This window comes from Myotis nattereri, assembly GCF_964212035.1.
Source record: "Myotis nattereri genome assembly, chromosome: 5".
Taxonomy (NCBI): domain Eukaryota; kingdom Metazoa; phylum Chordata; class Mammalia; order Chiroptera; family Vespertilionidae; genus Myotis; species Myotis nattereri.
The window spans coordinates 75,046,716-75,063,450 of record NC_138080.1 but is presented as its reverse complement, the minus strand read 5'-3'; the positions used below and the strand labels follow the sequence as shown (position 1 = coordinate 75,063,450).

The window sequence follows — 16,735 nt, the reverse complement described above, 5'->3', positions numbered from 1 at the left end:
GCACTGATTGGCTGCCTCCTGCACGCCCTATACTGGGGATCGCGCCCACAGCCCTGATCTGGAATCGAACCATGACCTCCTGGTTCATAGGTCTCTGCTCTCTCTACCACTGAGCCATGCTGGCTGGGCGTAGAATGAAGGAAGCAGGCTATGAATTGATTATGGTTACAATCAGGATTTTTTTTACAATCGTGCCCTATTGAAAAATTACAACTATGAATTGGAGAAGCAAATTCCTAGTGGCCAAAGCACTATTTCTTAAAGGGCCATTTCCAAGGCCCTTGGGAACTACAGTCTCCTATGACATTAGTGTCTAGAAGGCAGTGGCAGCCTCAGGAAGGAGCAGATCCCACCCACTGCCTCATTCTGAAGAGACTCATCTTTCAGGGTAAGGAGGAAGCAGCAGGTAGTCCCTGTGTGGTCCATCACAAATTTAGACCAGATACTGGAAGACTAAACACCATCCAGCAAAGGAATCCTTTAGGGCACCAACTTTCTCTGTGCTTTCCACTCTCATGCTTTAGTTTGCTCAAGTGCAAACTAGAAAAACTTGGGATAATGTGCATGCACAAGAAATATGCCCAGTAATGCAATCTTGTTTTCAGGGCACCTTGAGGTAGTCAGCAGAAACATGATAGGTGGAGTCTAAATCAAAATCCGATTTGGCCAAGTCAAGTACAGAAGCATTTTTTCCCGAGTTTTATCTTTTAAATTCTAGCTGAATGAAGCCTTTGGTGTGTAAATTCTTTGATCTTTCTACCACGGGCAAATCCACAAGGACTGTCTTCTGGGGTCCTGGTTCACTATTCTTTTATTATTGTTGCCATTATGTTTGCCAATCACTCTCACGTATGCCCTTCCTTTCGGATACTTACTTCCCTCTATGTCATTCTCCGCATTTTTCTAGGTAAGACTTTTGAGTTTTGCCTTTTTTATTCATCCTTACCATAAAAACTTGCAAAGGCTATTGAGTATGAGAAGATAGATGTCTTTGTACGAATTGTGAAAGGTTTTTCAACCTCTCCTTTAAAAGAGAAAATGAAGTGTCACCGCCTCATTTTTTATCTCCATGGCTCTGTCGCTCACGGTCCCTTCAGGACCTTGGCCAGCACCTTATTACAGTGAATTCTGTAACCACCACACTCACACAAATTACTAGAAAATGTAATTTTGTGGCTGGAAATTACAAGATCAAGAAAATTAGAAGTTGTTTTTTAGGGTCGAATTACCCTGTCCTGGTTTCCATTCCTTTGTTACTCAGTGTAGTGTGTGGACCAGAAGCATCATCCCCTGCGTGCCTTGTGACATGCAGAATCTCAGGGTTCATCCCAGACCCACTGAGTCAGAATCTGCAGTTTAACAAGATTCCTAGATGATTCCTGGACACAACAGTCTGGTGACTGGAGGAAAAGCAATGATGACCTTATTTTATGAACCCCAAACAAACCAAGACTTGTGATCTGACAAAGGGGAAAGTCTTTCAACAGAGGCAAAAAATTCCTGACCGTGTGGTCGGTGTGGGTGTGAGCCCCACAGACTGCAGGTTGGTGCCAGGCTGGCGTGCCTGTCCAGCTCTTTAAGAATCAGATGTAAAACAAAGGTCCGCAAAGGCTGGCCTCTCCCTTCTCCAGAACTTTGTTTTATTGTCAGCGCTTGCCTATGACACATGCCCGTCTAAATGTGTTTTGCTTTTTGCCCATAATTCCCTACTGTGACCACCTGCGGGGGGTGGGGGGGGTTACATGGCATGGAGCGTCTTCAGTGCTGAAGTGGACTGGACACTGACCATGCCACATTGCTCCGGTGTTTGTTCTAGGGCACGTCGGGGCGCCTCTGCCCTGCAATCATATCAAGCTCGTCGACGTCGTGGAACTGAACTATTGGACCCGCAAAGGAGAGGGAGAGGTAAACCTCAGCATTTAGCCATTCGTGTCTGTGGAGGCTGCATGTAATGAATAAAGGGGGAAAAATGGAATTATTTTTCTTTTACCCTCGGTGTAAAGTCACTTTAAATTTCTGCTCAATTTGACTCAACTGAATTCAGTATTTCCTCCCTCTTCTGTTTATGAAACAAGACTATGGCAGGGCTGGTCTAACTCAAGATTTATAATTTTCAAACTTTAAAAAAAAATCCCATTTTCCCTTTTAAGTGGCATGGCCTGCTGCTGTGAATCTGCCCCAGCAGAAACATAGCTATTTGCAGATAGGCCAGGTGGGGTAGATACTCATTCATTCCATGCGAGTGGGTAGAAGCTGCCTGGCTGCCTGGTGAGGCAGGGGCTGAGCCTCTCTGGTACAACCAGCCGGCCATCAATATCTGATGTGACCCCATCCAGTGTCACAAAGCAGCACCTGCCGAAGGCCAGGGGGTTCCCAAGAAAGAAGAGATGGTGGAGGAGGCCTGGGGTGGCCAGGGCGGAGAGGAGAGATGGAGAGGATGCAGCTTGAGGAACAGCTGGTGGCTGTTCCTGTCCTCTGTTGTCATCACTGCCGTCTGCACAGTGGATTTCCTGGGGGTTAGCGTACAGTCTTCTACACTCGCCCCTGACAGCCTCACATCAGGAATCCTTACGCTGTGGGCTGAGAGCAACCGGTGTTTGTCCCTGCAGATATGTGTGAGAGGACCAAATGTGTTCAAAGGTTACTTGAAAGATCCAGACAAGACAAAGGAAGCCCTGGACAGCGACGGCTGGCTCCACACTGGCGACATTGGGCAGTGGCTGCCGGTGCGTGTGTTGGGAAGCCTGGAGCTCCAAGCGCTTGGGTGGTGGGTGTAAATCCGATTCACTCTGAGGCAGGGGTCTTCTCCATGTCCTGCCTGACAGCTAGTCATTCAGGAACACCTCCAGGGATTAAGAGGTTTGTCTTTACCTTGCCCCCAACGCTTTCTCCTCCACCCTCCTGAGGCGGGAGATAGGGATCTTTGTGGGAGGATATAGTTGGAATGTGGGGCCCACTGCCTACCCTTTCTGGTTTCCAGAAAGACCTGCAGTGCTGTGGAATCTGGGGGGTGGAGTACAAGGAGCAGGAGTTCATAGTTCTCGGAGGCCTGAGAAAGGCAGCGGTGGGAGCCCAGGACGCTGGCCCCCGCTGAGAAGTGGCCCTGAGCAGGAGGAAAACTTGACGCTGAGCCCCAAAATGGCTGCGTTCCTGTGGCTCTGACAGCAGTGGCTCTTGTGACCATGAGCAAAGCCTCATCCCTCTTGGGATGAGGACTCTGGGACTCACTTGTAGAAAAAGAGTGTGAAGCTACGGGAAACTGGCTGTGGCCCAAATCAGCTTGCAGCCCAAATCAGCTGTTGTGCCTCATTCAGTCATTTATAAAATGGGGATAACACCATGGCTTACCTGCACAGTTATTGTGAGGAATAAGTGAGATTATACATGTAAAGCAATTGGCACAAAGCCTGACACACAGGAGATGCTTAGATGAAAGCTATGAGCAGAAAAAGGCTCTGTTGCTGAAACTGAGGGCCCTTGCCTGACACAGCCCGCCCAAGGAGTCTCTCTAAGGTTCTGGTGGGCGTTCTGAGATGCTGAGTTTACTGGTCACATGAGTGGCTGGCGAGCTGTTTGCCCCTGCTTGGGTCTGTGTGCTTCCCTTTGAGAAACGCTCAATCCTGCAGCAGTTGAGGATGTTCCTTGATGTGTGCCCTGGGCCAGGGAAGGACAGTCAGGGCAGGAGTCACAGCACGTGCTGAGTGGAGAGACACTAGAGGAGTGAAGCAGTCAGATCTAATTGAGGGCCCACGGCTGGAAGAGGCAGACGGGAGAACGTCAGCGGGGCCCTGGACACTGATGGAGGGTAGATTGTCCCATCAGCTAAGAAAGCTTAGGCTTCAGGTCCCTTCACTTGCATAGGCCCCTTCCAAGGTTCTGTACTTCATCTTATATTATTTTTCTTAAAGAGGATCCTCAAAGTTAGAAAAAGCTTAAAGCCTCACAAAGCCTTGGCTCTGCCACTGATGCCCCATAACTAGGATGATATGACCTACCCTGCAGGGTGTTGTGAGAAGCAAGTAAATTAATTCATGTGAAGTACCTAGTGTTTTGCTTGAACTAAAAGCCCAAGACAACAGGCAGGCAGTCTGTGGGAGTTAAATTTTTTAAAGTAGTGTTTTGAAATAGTATTAGATACAAGGAAAAGGTATATATTTCTGATCCAGAAAGACCTGATTTAAAATCCTGGTTCCCCTACCTCCTAGCTGTGTGGCTTTGAAGAAGTTAAGTAACCTCTCTGATCCTCCCTTTCCTTATCTGTGCAATGGAGGTGATGACACCCAGTGCATAGAGTACCATGAATACCAAAGAAGCCAGTGTGGGGAATGCGTGTGTTGTCCAGCCTGGGTTTTGAGCAAAGCAGGGCCTGCTTGTTTTTTCTCTTCTAGAGAGATGGCTCTGGTTCTGGTGGCTCATAGAGATGGGGCACGAACAGAGTGTGTGCAAAGGGCTGGCCGGTCAGGAAGTGGTTTGATGGAGAGAGGCTTGTGAGCGAGGGTGGATGAGCCTGACTGCTGGAGGACCCAGGAAAGGCAAATGGCAAGGCCATCTCCAGTGTTAGGGCTTGGGGGCTGGGACAGGTGCGAGGAGGGCAGTGAGGAGCTTCCTTTGAGGGAATGTCGCATATGCAACCACCCTTGTTTCTGAGTCCTGAGGAGAGTTAAGTTCTGGGTCTGGCGCTCAGTGACAGGTCTGGCTGGAAGCTTAGACAGACGTGGGAGTGGCCAATGAAGAGATAAATGGTGCTTAACCTCAAGGCGCATGTCAGAGGAGGTGAGGAATGTGCAACATTCAAGGTTGAGCCAAAGGAGAGAGACCCACTTAGGAAACTCAAAAAAGGTTGAGGGGAGGCAGGGAGGTCAGGGGGGTCCTGGAGACCAGGAGCACAGGCACTCACTGCCCAAGGGGTGGCCTGCCTGCTGCAGAGGCCCTGGCCATCCGGCTGGTCAGGAGGGACTCACTGGGGGCTGTGTGCTGTGGGTGGAGGCACTCTTTGGGGTTGGGGCAGTAGCTGGGGCGAGAGTCCTAAGCATGGCTTAAGGGGGAAAATCTGAAGATGCCATGAGAAAAGGGACAGCTAGAGCAAGGGCCTGGGCGAGAGGGACGCCCTGGTGGGAAGACAAGTGGGCCTTCTGAGGAGGAGGGGAAGCAAGGGAGGGGGTCAATGCTGAGGTCATTCAGGACAGAGCTTGAGCCATCCACCCCTGTGCACGGTGGCTGTCAAGATCAGAGAAGTCACAGAGGAGCAGATCTGGGTGGAGTCTGCGAGGTGGGGCGGGACAGGAGTGAGGGACTATGGCACTACGGAGTGATGGCTTGAGGCTCAGAGGATGCCATCTTTTTATGAAGCTGTTTGTCCAACTCCACAGGCGGGAACTCTTAAAATTATTGATCGGAAGAAGCACATATTTAAACTTGCTCAGGGAGAATATGTTGCACCTGAGAAGATTGAGAACATCTATACCCGGAGTGAGCCTGTGGCACAAACCTATGTCCATGGGGACAGCTTACAGGTGAGTCCCCTGTGCTCCAGCCCTCCCACAGGTGCTGGGCCTCCTGAAAAAATCTAGAGTTAGCTCAGAATGATTTCCTAAGTATTTGGTATTTGATTAAGCAGTAAACGTTAATTTTTAATCAGACACCGTATTCACCTACTTATTAGATTATGAAAGAAAATTCCTTGTTAAAGAAGAAATCTTAATTATTTAGGGTTTGATAAATTGCAATTAGGCGATAAGTTGCTTGAAGTTATAGTGATGGACACTCCCACTACTTTTAACTTCATGTGTGTGTGTTTTTAAAAATTTGTTTTTCAATTACAGTTGACATACAATATTATATTAGTTTCAGGTGTACAACCCAGTGATTTGATATTTGCATAACTTGCAACATGATTACCCCAGTAAGCCTAGTACCCATCTGTCACCATACATAGTTATTACAATAGTGACTATATTCCCTGTGCTGTACCCACTACTTTTTTTGTTGTTGTCGTTAATCCTTACCCGAGGATATTTTTCTTTTTAAATATATTTTTATTGATTTCAGAGAGGAAGGGAGAGGGAGAGAGAGAATCATTGATCAGCTGCCTCCTGCACACCCCCTACTAGAAATCGAGCCCACAACCCAGGCATGTGCCCTTGATCGGAATTGAACCTGGGACCCTTCAGTCCAGAGGCCGACGCTCTGTCCAACTGAGCCAAATCGGCTAAGGCCGAGGATATTTTTTTCTATTGATTTTTTTAGAGAGAGTGGAAGGCAGAGGGAGAGACAGAGTGAGAGAAACATTGCTGTGAGAGAGACACTCCCACACACGCCCCGGATTGGGGCTGGGGATTGAGCCCGCAACCCAGATATGTGCCCTTGAGAGGAATTGAACCCGAGACCCTTCAGTCCAGGGGCCAGTGCTGTAACCACTGAGAAAACTGGCTAGGGCTGTACCCACTGCTTTTATGTATGTATGTATGTATGTATGTATGTATGTATGAGAGAGAGAGAGAGAGAGAGAGAGAGAGAGAGAGAGAGAGAGACTCTTCTTGCATGTGTCCTGACCAGGGATCGAACCGGCAACTTTGGTGTATAGGGACAACGCTCCAACCAACTGAGCTACCTGGCCAGGGCTTGTATCCTCTTTTAACTAATGTTCTACCTATTTCCAAGAGGAATTTTGAAATAAGTTGCTGAAGTAAAATTCAGAATTTCTACTGTTTTGATTTTGAAATATGCAAATGAACTTTACAGATAAACAGGTATAATATTGCAACAATGGCACTGATGATGATATAGCCTAATATATTAAGGTAATATGTTAATTAATGTGGTTAGGATTAAATTATTTGGAGAGGATTTATTATTCTGTTTTCAACATCAATTAGATTTAAAGTCAGAAAGGGAGCTCCAGTGGCACAATCGGTTAGCGCGCGCGGTACTTATAAAGTCAGAAAGATCGCTACGAATACAGCCTGCATTAATTGGATTGCTATAATTAAATATTATGAAATTATTTTTAATCATTTAATGAACCATGTTAATAAAATAAAAGACCATATTAATGTTAAAATGTCAGGAAATCCTGAGAAACATATTTTGGTTCATCGAGTTATTTGTTTACCATCCTGAAGATGTACTCATTTGAGTTTAGCATGAGAATTAAAGGTACATGTAGGTCTAACTTTATTGATGCTTAATCTCCTTAGGTTTATTCTTTATTAATTTTTTTACAAAGTTAGGTAAATATCAGAAAATAAATAGTCAATGTGTGATATTGGTGGAAATGTTTCATAACATAGCCATCTACTTATTTTTAGAAAAGGGTAGAGTCTGAGCATACCAAGGGATTATTTTTACTGCTGGACTACAGATAACCACTTTAAAAACTTTTTTCATTAATATAATATTGTATGTCAACTATACTTTAATAAATGTTTAAAGATAATAATATAAGGGCTTTTGTGATGATGAAAAGCTTTTGTCAATTTTGGTGATTGTTTTATTTTGGTGATTGGTATATCTTGTACTAGTATCTTTAATTTTGTATCTATTTCAGAAACGTTTTAATGTTTTTAGAAAAAAATCAAAATAAATATGGTGACTAGGCAAAAAAGTGCTTTCATCATGACTTGTTTTTCTTTGGTGGGATTGCAGGCCTTTTTGGTGGGCATTGTTGTGCCTGACCCTGAAGTCATGCCCTCCTGGGCACAGAAGAGAGGAATTGAAGGGACATACTCAGAGCTCTGTGTAAATAAGGTCTGTATAGTGGGGCTGTTTCCTAAAAGGTTGCTGGACCTTTTTGGATACTGCATTATGAGAGAACAGGAAAATAGCAGACAGGCGAAATTCGAACATGTAGGGAAATTTCTAACGTTATACATGGTGGGCATTCTAAACCAGACTCACATTTCTTCTTAGAAAGTTTGATAAAACTATTGAATTTTTGAGCTAGAAGACATCACAGGAAGTTTGTCCAGGCCTCTTGTTTTGCAGCTTGCAGGAGAGTCCACAGAGGATTGCGGCTTGCCCACAGCCACACAGCTGGTTAACAGCAGTGTCAGACTGAGCTTAGGCCTTCTGCCTACTGCCCATGCTCTCTCCAAGTGTGAGGTGGATTTTGTATCTACTGGGCTTAGAGAGACAGTCATGGAATTGACAAAGTAACACAGTTCTTCATGCTTAGAGCATTAGCCACTCACACCTTAAGAATCTTCGTGGTACATGGAGGGACCTCTGGAAGAGGATCTCTGTGCTCTGTCTCAGCCTCAGCCCCTCCAGTCACATGGTCCATTTCTCAGCAGCAACCACAGGCCCTATCGATTCCACTAGGCCCTGGGCTCTTCCGGGGGTTACGGGGCCCCGGGACTCACCAGGCTGACCAGAGGGCCACTTAAAAACATCATGCGGGGGCGAGGGTGGCAAAAAACAACAAAAAACATCATGTTTGGCCGGGGGCGAGGCGCGGCAAAAAACAACAACAAAAAACATGTTGACTTGGGGTGCTGAGCACACAATACAACATACAGATGGTGTATTATGGAATTGTATACCTGAAACCTATATAATTTTATTAACCAATGTTACCCCAATAAATTCAATTAGAAAAAAATCAAGTGGTCCCTTACCTGTCACTCCTTTGGGCATGCCTGGTACTTCTTTGCCAGATGAGAGGTGGTGTTGGCATGCTGCCAGGGAGTGTCAGCTCCAGTTGGAGGTGTGGGAGGGAGGGCGTGTTGGTATGAAATGTGTTTTTGATATTGTAATTTTACCTATGTGATTCAATTCAGGAGCTGAAGAAAGCCATTTTGGAAGATATGGTGAGGTTAGGAAAAGAAAGTGGACTCCATTCTTTTGAACAGGTAACTGGAACCTTCCCCATACTTGTTTCAGCCCTTCACACAGTGATGAAAATTAAACTAGCCCACAGTGACCCTGACCTGGATTCCCCACCCTCCATGCTGTGGCCTGCAGGCAGGCTTAGCACCAACAGACCCCTGAGGGCCTGTTCTACCCTGACCACAGCAGCCTGCGTCCCAACTAAAATAGGTCATATATCGAGTGAGACTGCTCGTTGTCCTTGTAATCACAAATGTTCATAAAGCTGAAATATTACCTTGGCCTTCACCACCGGATCATGTGTACATGATCTGTCTCCAAGATGCCTGCAACTGCCCAGACCAGATCCCTGTGTTATTTTTACTTTTATGGGGACACTCTTCTTGACTACCGCAGGCAAGCTTTCTTGCTAGGACATCGGAAAAATTGTGCTCCTTGGGCCAATGATCCATTAGCCCAGCATGCCCTCTACAAAGAGGAAGAGGCAAAGAATATATTAGGAGAGGACACAGTAGTCCTCTAAGACCTTCTGTCTTTAATAGGTTGGGGTTCTTAACTGTAACTGAGTTCATAAGCATACTTTGTCCTACTTACATATACCGTTTATACATCCTCTTTAATCAAAAATCCAAAAAGAAAAATTTATCCAGCAGAAAGATACTAATATACTGATTTTTAATGTTTCCTAGTATGTAATTAACATAATTGTTTTTCATAAAACTGTTTCTCCAATAGGGTACACCTGGAACCTATATAATTTTACTAACCAATGTCTCCCCAGTAAATTCACTTTTAAAAAATCAAGTGGTCCCTTAGCTTGTCACTCTTTTGGGCATGCCCAGTACTTACTTGCCACATAAGAGGTGGTGATTGGCATGCTCCCAGGCAGTGTCAGGACTAGCCCAGTGTAGTATTAGGGATCTGCAAGGCTTATGAGAATTTTAAATTATATATGCTCATTTTGATGATAACATAAAAACATGTTTAAAACCAGTCTTAAATATAAAACTCTTGGAGCAATTGCTTGCAATTAAAAAACATTTCCACAGTTTAAGACTAATTTTTTTTAAGTTTCAAACTAAGGGGTCTGAGAATCATTTATTTTGTTTGTTTTGTTTTTTTTAAATAGATCTTTACATTAACCTAGCTTGAGAAACATTACATTACTCTCATCTGACAGCATGTTTTAGGGCAAATAAGTCGTGGATGAATAAATCTTCATAAAATTATAGAAATAAAAATTATAGAATCTGAGATACTCAGCAAGTTATATTTATCTTTCTGAATGAAAGGTCGATCTGGCATAATAATTATTTAAATTTCTAAATTTGGTAGAACTGACTTTATTGCCCTTCCATAAGGAAGCTGTTGACCAGATTGAGCAGGGGCCACAGACTGGTGGTCGGAGGCCTGTCTGGTCTGGGCTTATGTGCTGGCCTCAAGGGCTGGCTCTGAGGGCACTGGGGACGCAGGAGGCCTGGGGCAGGATTACTCAACTGATTAGTTCCTGTGACTCCTAAGGCCTTGCACGCCCCCTTCTGGGTTTGGGATGTATGACCTACCCCAGGGCATGTGGGGAATCCTAACATCTAGAATCCTCTTCCTGGAAAAGACTACCAACTCTTAAGCTTATGTTAAAAAGGTACCTTTGGCTATGTTTCCAGTGTTAACCATTGTGCAAGTTAGAGCTTTCATTGAGAGGAGACATGTTTTTGACTTTCCATAAGCCTTAAGCAGAGTTACTGCTCTACTAATCTGCCTTCACCATGGTAACGTCAAATACAGAGAAGTCATGTGGCACCTGAGAGGCCTGAGTTTTATTGCCAACTCTGTCACCTCTTTGTTGGTCTGTGACATCCTCCCCACCACAGCCAGTGTGTGCCCTCAGCTGACCACAGGAGAGCAAACACCAGGCCTCATGCCAGCAGAGAGTCCGCTGCTGTTACAGAGTGCAACAGAAATTGAGTTAACCCATAATCCATCGTCAGCCTGTTCTGTCCCCTTTCCCGCAAATATGAGTGATCAATTAAGGCTTAACACTAATTTTTGAAGAAATATACATACACACAGATAGGTATCCAAGTCCAAGGCTTAAATCATTCAATAAAAACATTAAGAGTTCAGAATTACTGGGCAGGATTGATATGAATTAAACTTTGAATTAGATAAAATATTAATGTAAATTAATTTCCAGAAACAGACAGTTCCTGGAACTAAGCCAACCATTAATTTATGGAGATCTTTGGAAGATATATTTTAATGAGTAGGCAGGAAGCCTTTAAAATATCAATAATTTTTTAATGTAGGTACTTGGGGAAGTATTTGAGCATACTTAACTCTGGTTTAACCATTTTTCTTGACTTTTATGTGCTTTATTTGCATAGGCAATACAAAGTAAACTTCAACACTTAATAGTTTTTTCAAATTCTGACTGGGAAGCCCTCATTAAAAATATTTTATTGTATTTCCTGTCATTGAAATGAATACTTACCTAATAAAAGCGCCTTTAAATTAGAAATGAATTTAGCATTTTCCTATTTAATTTAAATATTTTTTTCTACTCTATTCTCTGTCCTAAATCATTCACTCTGTGTTTATTATCTATAAGCAATATTGTATATTAAACGTATTTCATTATAAATTATGAAAAGTTCTGTGCTTTAATAAGTTGGCATAAATTGACACTTTTAAGATATTTTATTCCAATACAATATTTAAATTTACAGTACTTTTTTTTTTAACCCTCAACCAAGGATATTTTTCCCATTGCTTTTTTAGAGAGAGAAGGGAGGGATGAAGGGGGAAGGAAAGAGAAAGAGAGAGAGAGAGAGAGAGAGAGAAAGAAAGAAACATCAATGTGAGAGACACATTGATTGGTTGCCTCCCTCATGCACCTCAACCAGAACCAGAGATCAAACCTGCAACACAGATATGTGCCTTTGACCGGGAATCAAACCTGCGACCTTTAGGTGCGTGGGCTGACACTCTAACCACTGAACATCACTGGCCAGGACATATATTGAGTTTTTTATCTGAAAAATCAGTGAATGTAAGGGAGAGTTTTCTCAGCAAAGAATTCTTTGCCATCTCAAGATACCTGCCAGCCAGGGCACTAAACTGTTAGCATCAGAGATTTTGAAAATTATCGGTGTCATATTGAATTTTTGCAACTATTTTCATACACTGATTTTTTTCCTTTTTTTGTAGTAAAATACACATAAAAAATTTATCATCTTAACTGTTTTTACACTTGTAATATTGTACAAACATCACCACTATCCATCTCAATAATTCTTTTTATCTTGTAAAACTAAAACTCTGTAGTGTCATTAAGCAATAACTCCCAATTCCACCCCCTCCCAGCTCCTGGCAACCACCATTTTACTTTCTGTCTCAATGACTTTGACTACTCTAAGTACTTCATATATTTGCATTTGTCTTTTTGCCACTTGCTTATTTCACTTAGCATAATGTCCTCAAGGTTCATCTGTGTTGTAACATATGTCAGAATTTCCTTCCTTTTTACAGTGAATAATGTTCCACATTTTGCTTATCCATTCATCCACTGATGGACATTTGGATTGCTCCCACATTTTAGCTATTGTGAATAATGCTGCTGTGAACATGGCCATATAATTGTCTTTTGGAAACCTGCTTTCAATTCCACTTTTGGGGAATACCCAAAAGTGGAATTACTAGGGTCATATGGTAATTCTATTTTTAAAAATTTGAGGAACTGCCATATTGGCTTCTATAGTCGCTGCGCCATTTTACATTTCCACTAACAATGCACAAGGGGTTCCAATTTCTCTGTTTCTTCACCTACACTTTTTATTCTCTGTTTTTTTGATGATGGCCATCCTAATGGGTATGAGATGGTATATGCATTGATTTTTGAAGTAACATTTCCTAATTGTGCCTATTGATTTTATTAACAGTTCTCACAGGACAGTAGCACCTGAAGCAATGATCTCTCTCGTTTTCCTGCCTTTGTAACCCACATTCCAGTTCCTTTCTTCAATCACTCCTCCCTGTCTCAAGTCTAGGCTGCAGTTCTGTCCTTCATACTAATACTTATAAGGCCAATGTCCAAAGACTGCTTGGTGTCTCAGAAGCATTTCAAACTTTACATGAATACTTGATCTTCCCACCTCCAAAGAATCTTTCTGCTCCTCCAGTTTTTCTGCCCAAGCAGAAACCTAGAACCATGACCATCTCTTCTTTACCACTTACCCAAACCAATTCTAAGACCTGTCCTTTCCACCCCTGAAATCTATTTCTGTCTCCATAGCAAACTCGTGGCCCAAATCACCAGCAACCTTGCCTCTTGGCTGGTCTTCCAACTTCCACTTTTACCTCACTTCAATCCAGTAACAGATTAATCAATCTAAAGAGCCATTCTGGTTCTGTCTCTCGCTGTTGAGCTTTAAAAAATTATTTAGAGTATTATTTCCAAATTCCCTACCTTGGCATATTAGTCCTTTATAATTCGGTCTACCTCTCCAGCCCTGTCTCGCTCTTCTTCATTTGTACTACGAGTGTGTGCTTCAGCCTACACTTGCAATGTCCCAAATGTGCTCTGGCACATGCTTCCGCTGCCTGGAGCACCCTCCTTCTACTCAGACCATATGGCAGCAACCACTCCCCTTCCCCTTGTTATCTTCATCTGGCTAAAGCCTATTTATCCTTCAGAGTTCAACTTGGCATTTCTTTTCAATGAATCGGCCCAAGCCTGGGTTAGGTGCTCTATCAGAAATACATTCAGCTCTAACAGAAAACCCACAGTGTCTTAAACACATAGGATGCATTTCTGTGTTTTTTTCTCACATAAGAAGGCCAAAGATAGGCCATCCAAGGTAGGTACAGGTCCTCAAAGACCTAGGCTCTGCCTGTCTTCCTACTCTCCACTCTTAGTGTGTTGGCTTATCACCTAATGGTCACAACGTAGCTGCTACAGCTGTGGGCATGGTTCATATTCAGGGAAGGAAAAAAGGAGATCGACTAATGATTGCCCAGTGTGTCTGCTCTACTGGGTGTGACTGCACTCCCTGAGGGCAGGGGCACCCATGATTCCTCTTTGTGTCCTCAATGCCTGACACAGAGTAAGAAGGAGTAAGAAGGAAAAGAAGGCAGCTTTTAGACATGTCAAATAGGCTGACATGTTATTAACATAGTTTTGAGTTTTAAAAAGGCGTAGTGTATTTTTATCGATAGAGCTATTCCCATGTGCCTGTTTACTTTTGTCATGTATGCTATAAATGCTGTGTTATATTCCCGATAAATATGCGTTCTGCCTTTGGTTTTTAGGTAAAAGCCATTCACATCCATTCTGACATGTTCTCAGTTCAAAATGGCTTGCTGACACCAACACTAAAGGCTAAGAGACCTGAGCTGAGAGAGTACTTCAAAACACAAATACAAGCGCTCTACTCAACCTCCATGTGAAGTTCAAGGCAAGTTCTGCTCAGTACAATGGACTGTGTAGCAATATTATAATTATTCATGAAAGTAATGAGTCAGAATGACGCAGCTGAAAATGAATAAGCACGTGACTACGACTGAGCCTTTTCCTGTCCCAAGATGTCTTTAACAATATTTTCTCTATCATCACTGAGTACACTTTATTTTTATTAAAATGATATTGTAGCAAGCTGCTAAAAATATTGCAAATGGCAATGTAAAAATCAAGACTTTTCTCAAGAACGATGTACCACTAAAAGAAATATATTCTCAATGTTCATAGCACTCCTATTAAACATAAAGAAAAAAACATAACTGATATATTGTACTTAATTACTTGTGGACTAGAAACCAGATACAGCAAATATCCAGGCAATGTGGACTACCTCATTCAATAACCGATTGTCAAAATCATAATTAAATCAGATTTAAAAATTAAAACTAGGTGTGTGGAATCATACTAAAGTGAAATGTGATAACTCACATTCTACATAACTAGATTCTTCAAACATGAAAATCCTTGTTGATGTGAAAAAAAAATGTTTTCTCTCTAATTTTTATGTTTATTCATAAAAAATGCAAATTCAGATATTCTTAAAACTAATGTTATATTTATATAACATGTCACAAAAATCTTTCAAAACATTTTCTCATTTATAAGCTCATTAAAACATTCAGAAACAACCTAGAAAAAATGTAATGTATAACTACTTCAAGAATAGTATGTGTACATTTTTGGACTTCTTACCACATTAATTCTAAAAGCTGTCTGTTGACTCTACAATGAATGGACCTGTGGAGAAGATGTGGGAAGAGAAACCCAGAATTATTTCTCAGGGTGGGCAGCAATTAATCTAACTATGTTCCTTGCTGGGTTTTCCAGTCTTCCATGTTCAATATGTCCATGTTTGGCCTGGGAAACCCCAAATGGCTAAAATTCTGAACAATTTCACTTTCTTTCAGTAAGACTATCAAGGCATGATGTCAGGAGAAAGGAATGTTATTTCCAAGTAAAGTAATTTTTCCACAACATAATTTTGAATAACCTCTTCAAAATACCCCATGGAAAACTTTTCAGTCCATCATAGATAAATGTCTTCTTGGGGCATAATTCCATTCATAAAATCTGAAATGCTTCTAAGCTTAACTACAAAAACCTCCTCTCTTGCATTATGTATTTAGACACTTCTTGTACCTGGGTGTCAACAATTTCACATAATTAAAGCCCAGCATGAGCAGCAATTAAGGTCCAAGCTACAGACGGAGCATCTGCACAGGGAAATGTCCCTAGGAAAGTGTTTTATTTTTTATGCTTTATTTTATTTTGTTTATTTTAGAGAGAGGGAAGGGGGGAGGGGGGGAGAGAGAGAGAGAGAGAGAGAGAGAGAGAGAGAGAGAGAGAGAGAGAGAGATTTGTTGTTCTACTTATTTATGCATTCATTGGTTCATTCTTATATGTGCCCTGACCAGGGACTGAACCCACAACCTTGGAATAACGGGGTGATGCTCTAGCCAGCTGAGTAACCCGGCCAGGGTGAAAGTGTTTTCTTTAGAGACAGAATTCTGAAAGCAGAGATGGGGGCAGTGTTCACAATCCAGAAGCCCCTTTCCCCTGGAACAAATCCATACTGTAAGTTACAAGCTGCATAATCACACAGGCCTTCTGGATGAGTGTGCACCAGTGATTACACACTTCCAGTTCAGTCTTGGAGAAGTGGACCACGGCTTCATTGGATGTATTTATCCAATTTTTATATGCATTCCTTTGGCATATTGTCTTTGCATACCCACTACTTTAAGTATACAAATTTGACTTTTTGTAAATGAGCTAGTTCTATGCACATTAATTTTTAAAGGCATTTCTAAATAAATACTAGAAAATGCCCAAGGCCACATCTACATAGCATTGTTGTTGTTGTTTTTTTTTTTTTTGCACTTAATATATACTTGACTAATTAAAAGGGAAAATCATTGCCTGAACTGAATATTCATACTATTTTAAAGGCAAATAGCTTCACATCTTGAAAAAATTGAAGCCGTTTCCCATTGTCCTTCATTTAACATAACTGCATAGTTGGCTTTGTTTCCAAAAAGAATTTTGACAATGTCATATAACCAAGTTATTTAAAACTTATTTTGATTCTATTTATACTTCATAATAGCTAGATATGATTGAATATAGACTACTTAAGATTTCTTCTTTTTCTCATTTTGAAGATCTTATGTTTCTACCAGCCTTCCTGATCTGTGTGAAATCACCACACTTGGGCCAATAAATAAGTTACTGCAGATGTGCTGAGAAAAGTGAACAATGGACCCTAAATATATTGCATGTAAAGGGTGTCCCAAAATTCACGCAAGAAGTAATTTTAATAGAAAACACGGGTTTATAATTAAAAATTGTAAATTTTTTATTGATTCATAAAGTATACAGTATAGGGTTATGTAT

General features: G+C 42.0%; 1 protein-coding gene across 2 annotated transcripts in view; it reads left to right on the top strand.

Moving 5' to 3' along the window:
- The window catches only part of ACSL6 (acyl-CoA synthetase long chain family member 6), a 56,762-nt gene that overhangs the window by 37,957 nt on the left and 2,070 nt on the right, over positions 1–16,735 (top strand). For both annotated transcript variants that reach the window (XM_081092264.1, XM_081092265.1), the window contains 6 exons: positions 1,817–1,905; positions 2,610–2,726; positions 5,370–5,513; positions 7,645–7,746; positions 8,778–8,849; positions 14,134–14,279. In XM_081092264.1, the coding sequence (XP_080948390.1) occupies positions 1,817–1,905; positions 2,610–2,726; positions 5,370–5,513; positions 7,645–7,746; positions 8,778–8,849; positions 14,134–14,271 (662 nt within the window). In that variant the 3' untranslated portion in view covers positions 14,272–14,279. The remainder of the gene's footprint in view (positions 1–1,816; positions 1,906–2,609; positions 2,727–5,369; positions 5,514–7,644; positions 7,747–8,777; positions 8,850–14,133; positions 14,280–16,735) is intronic.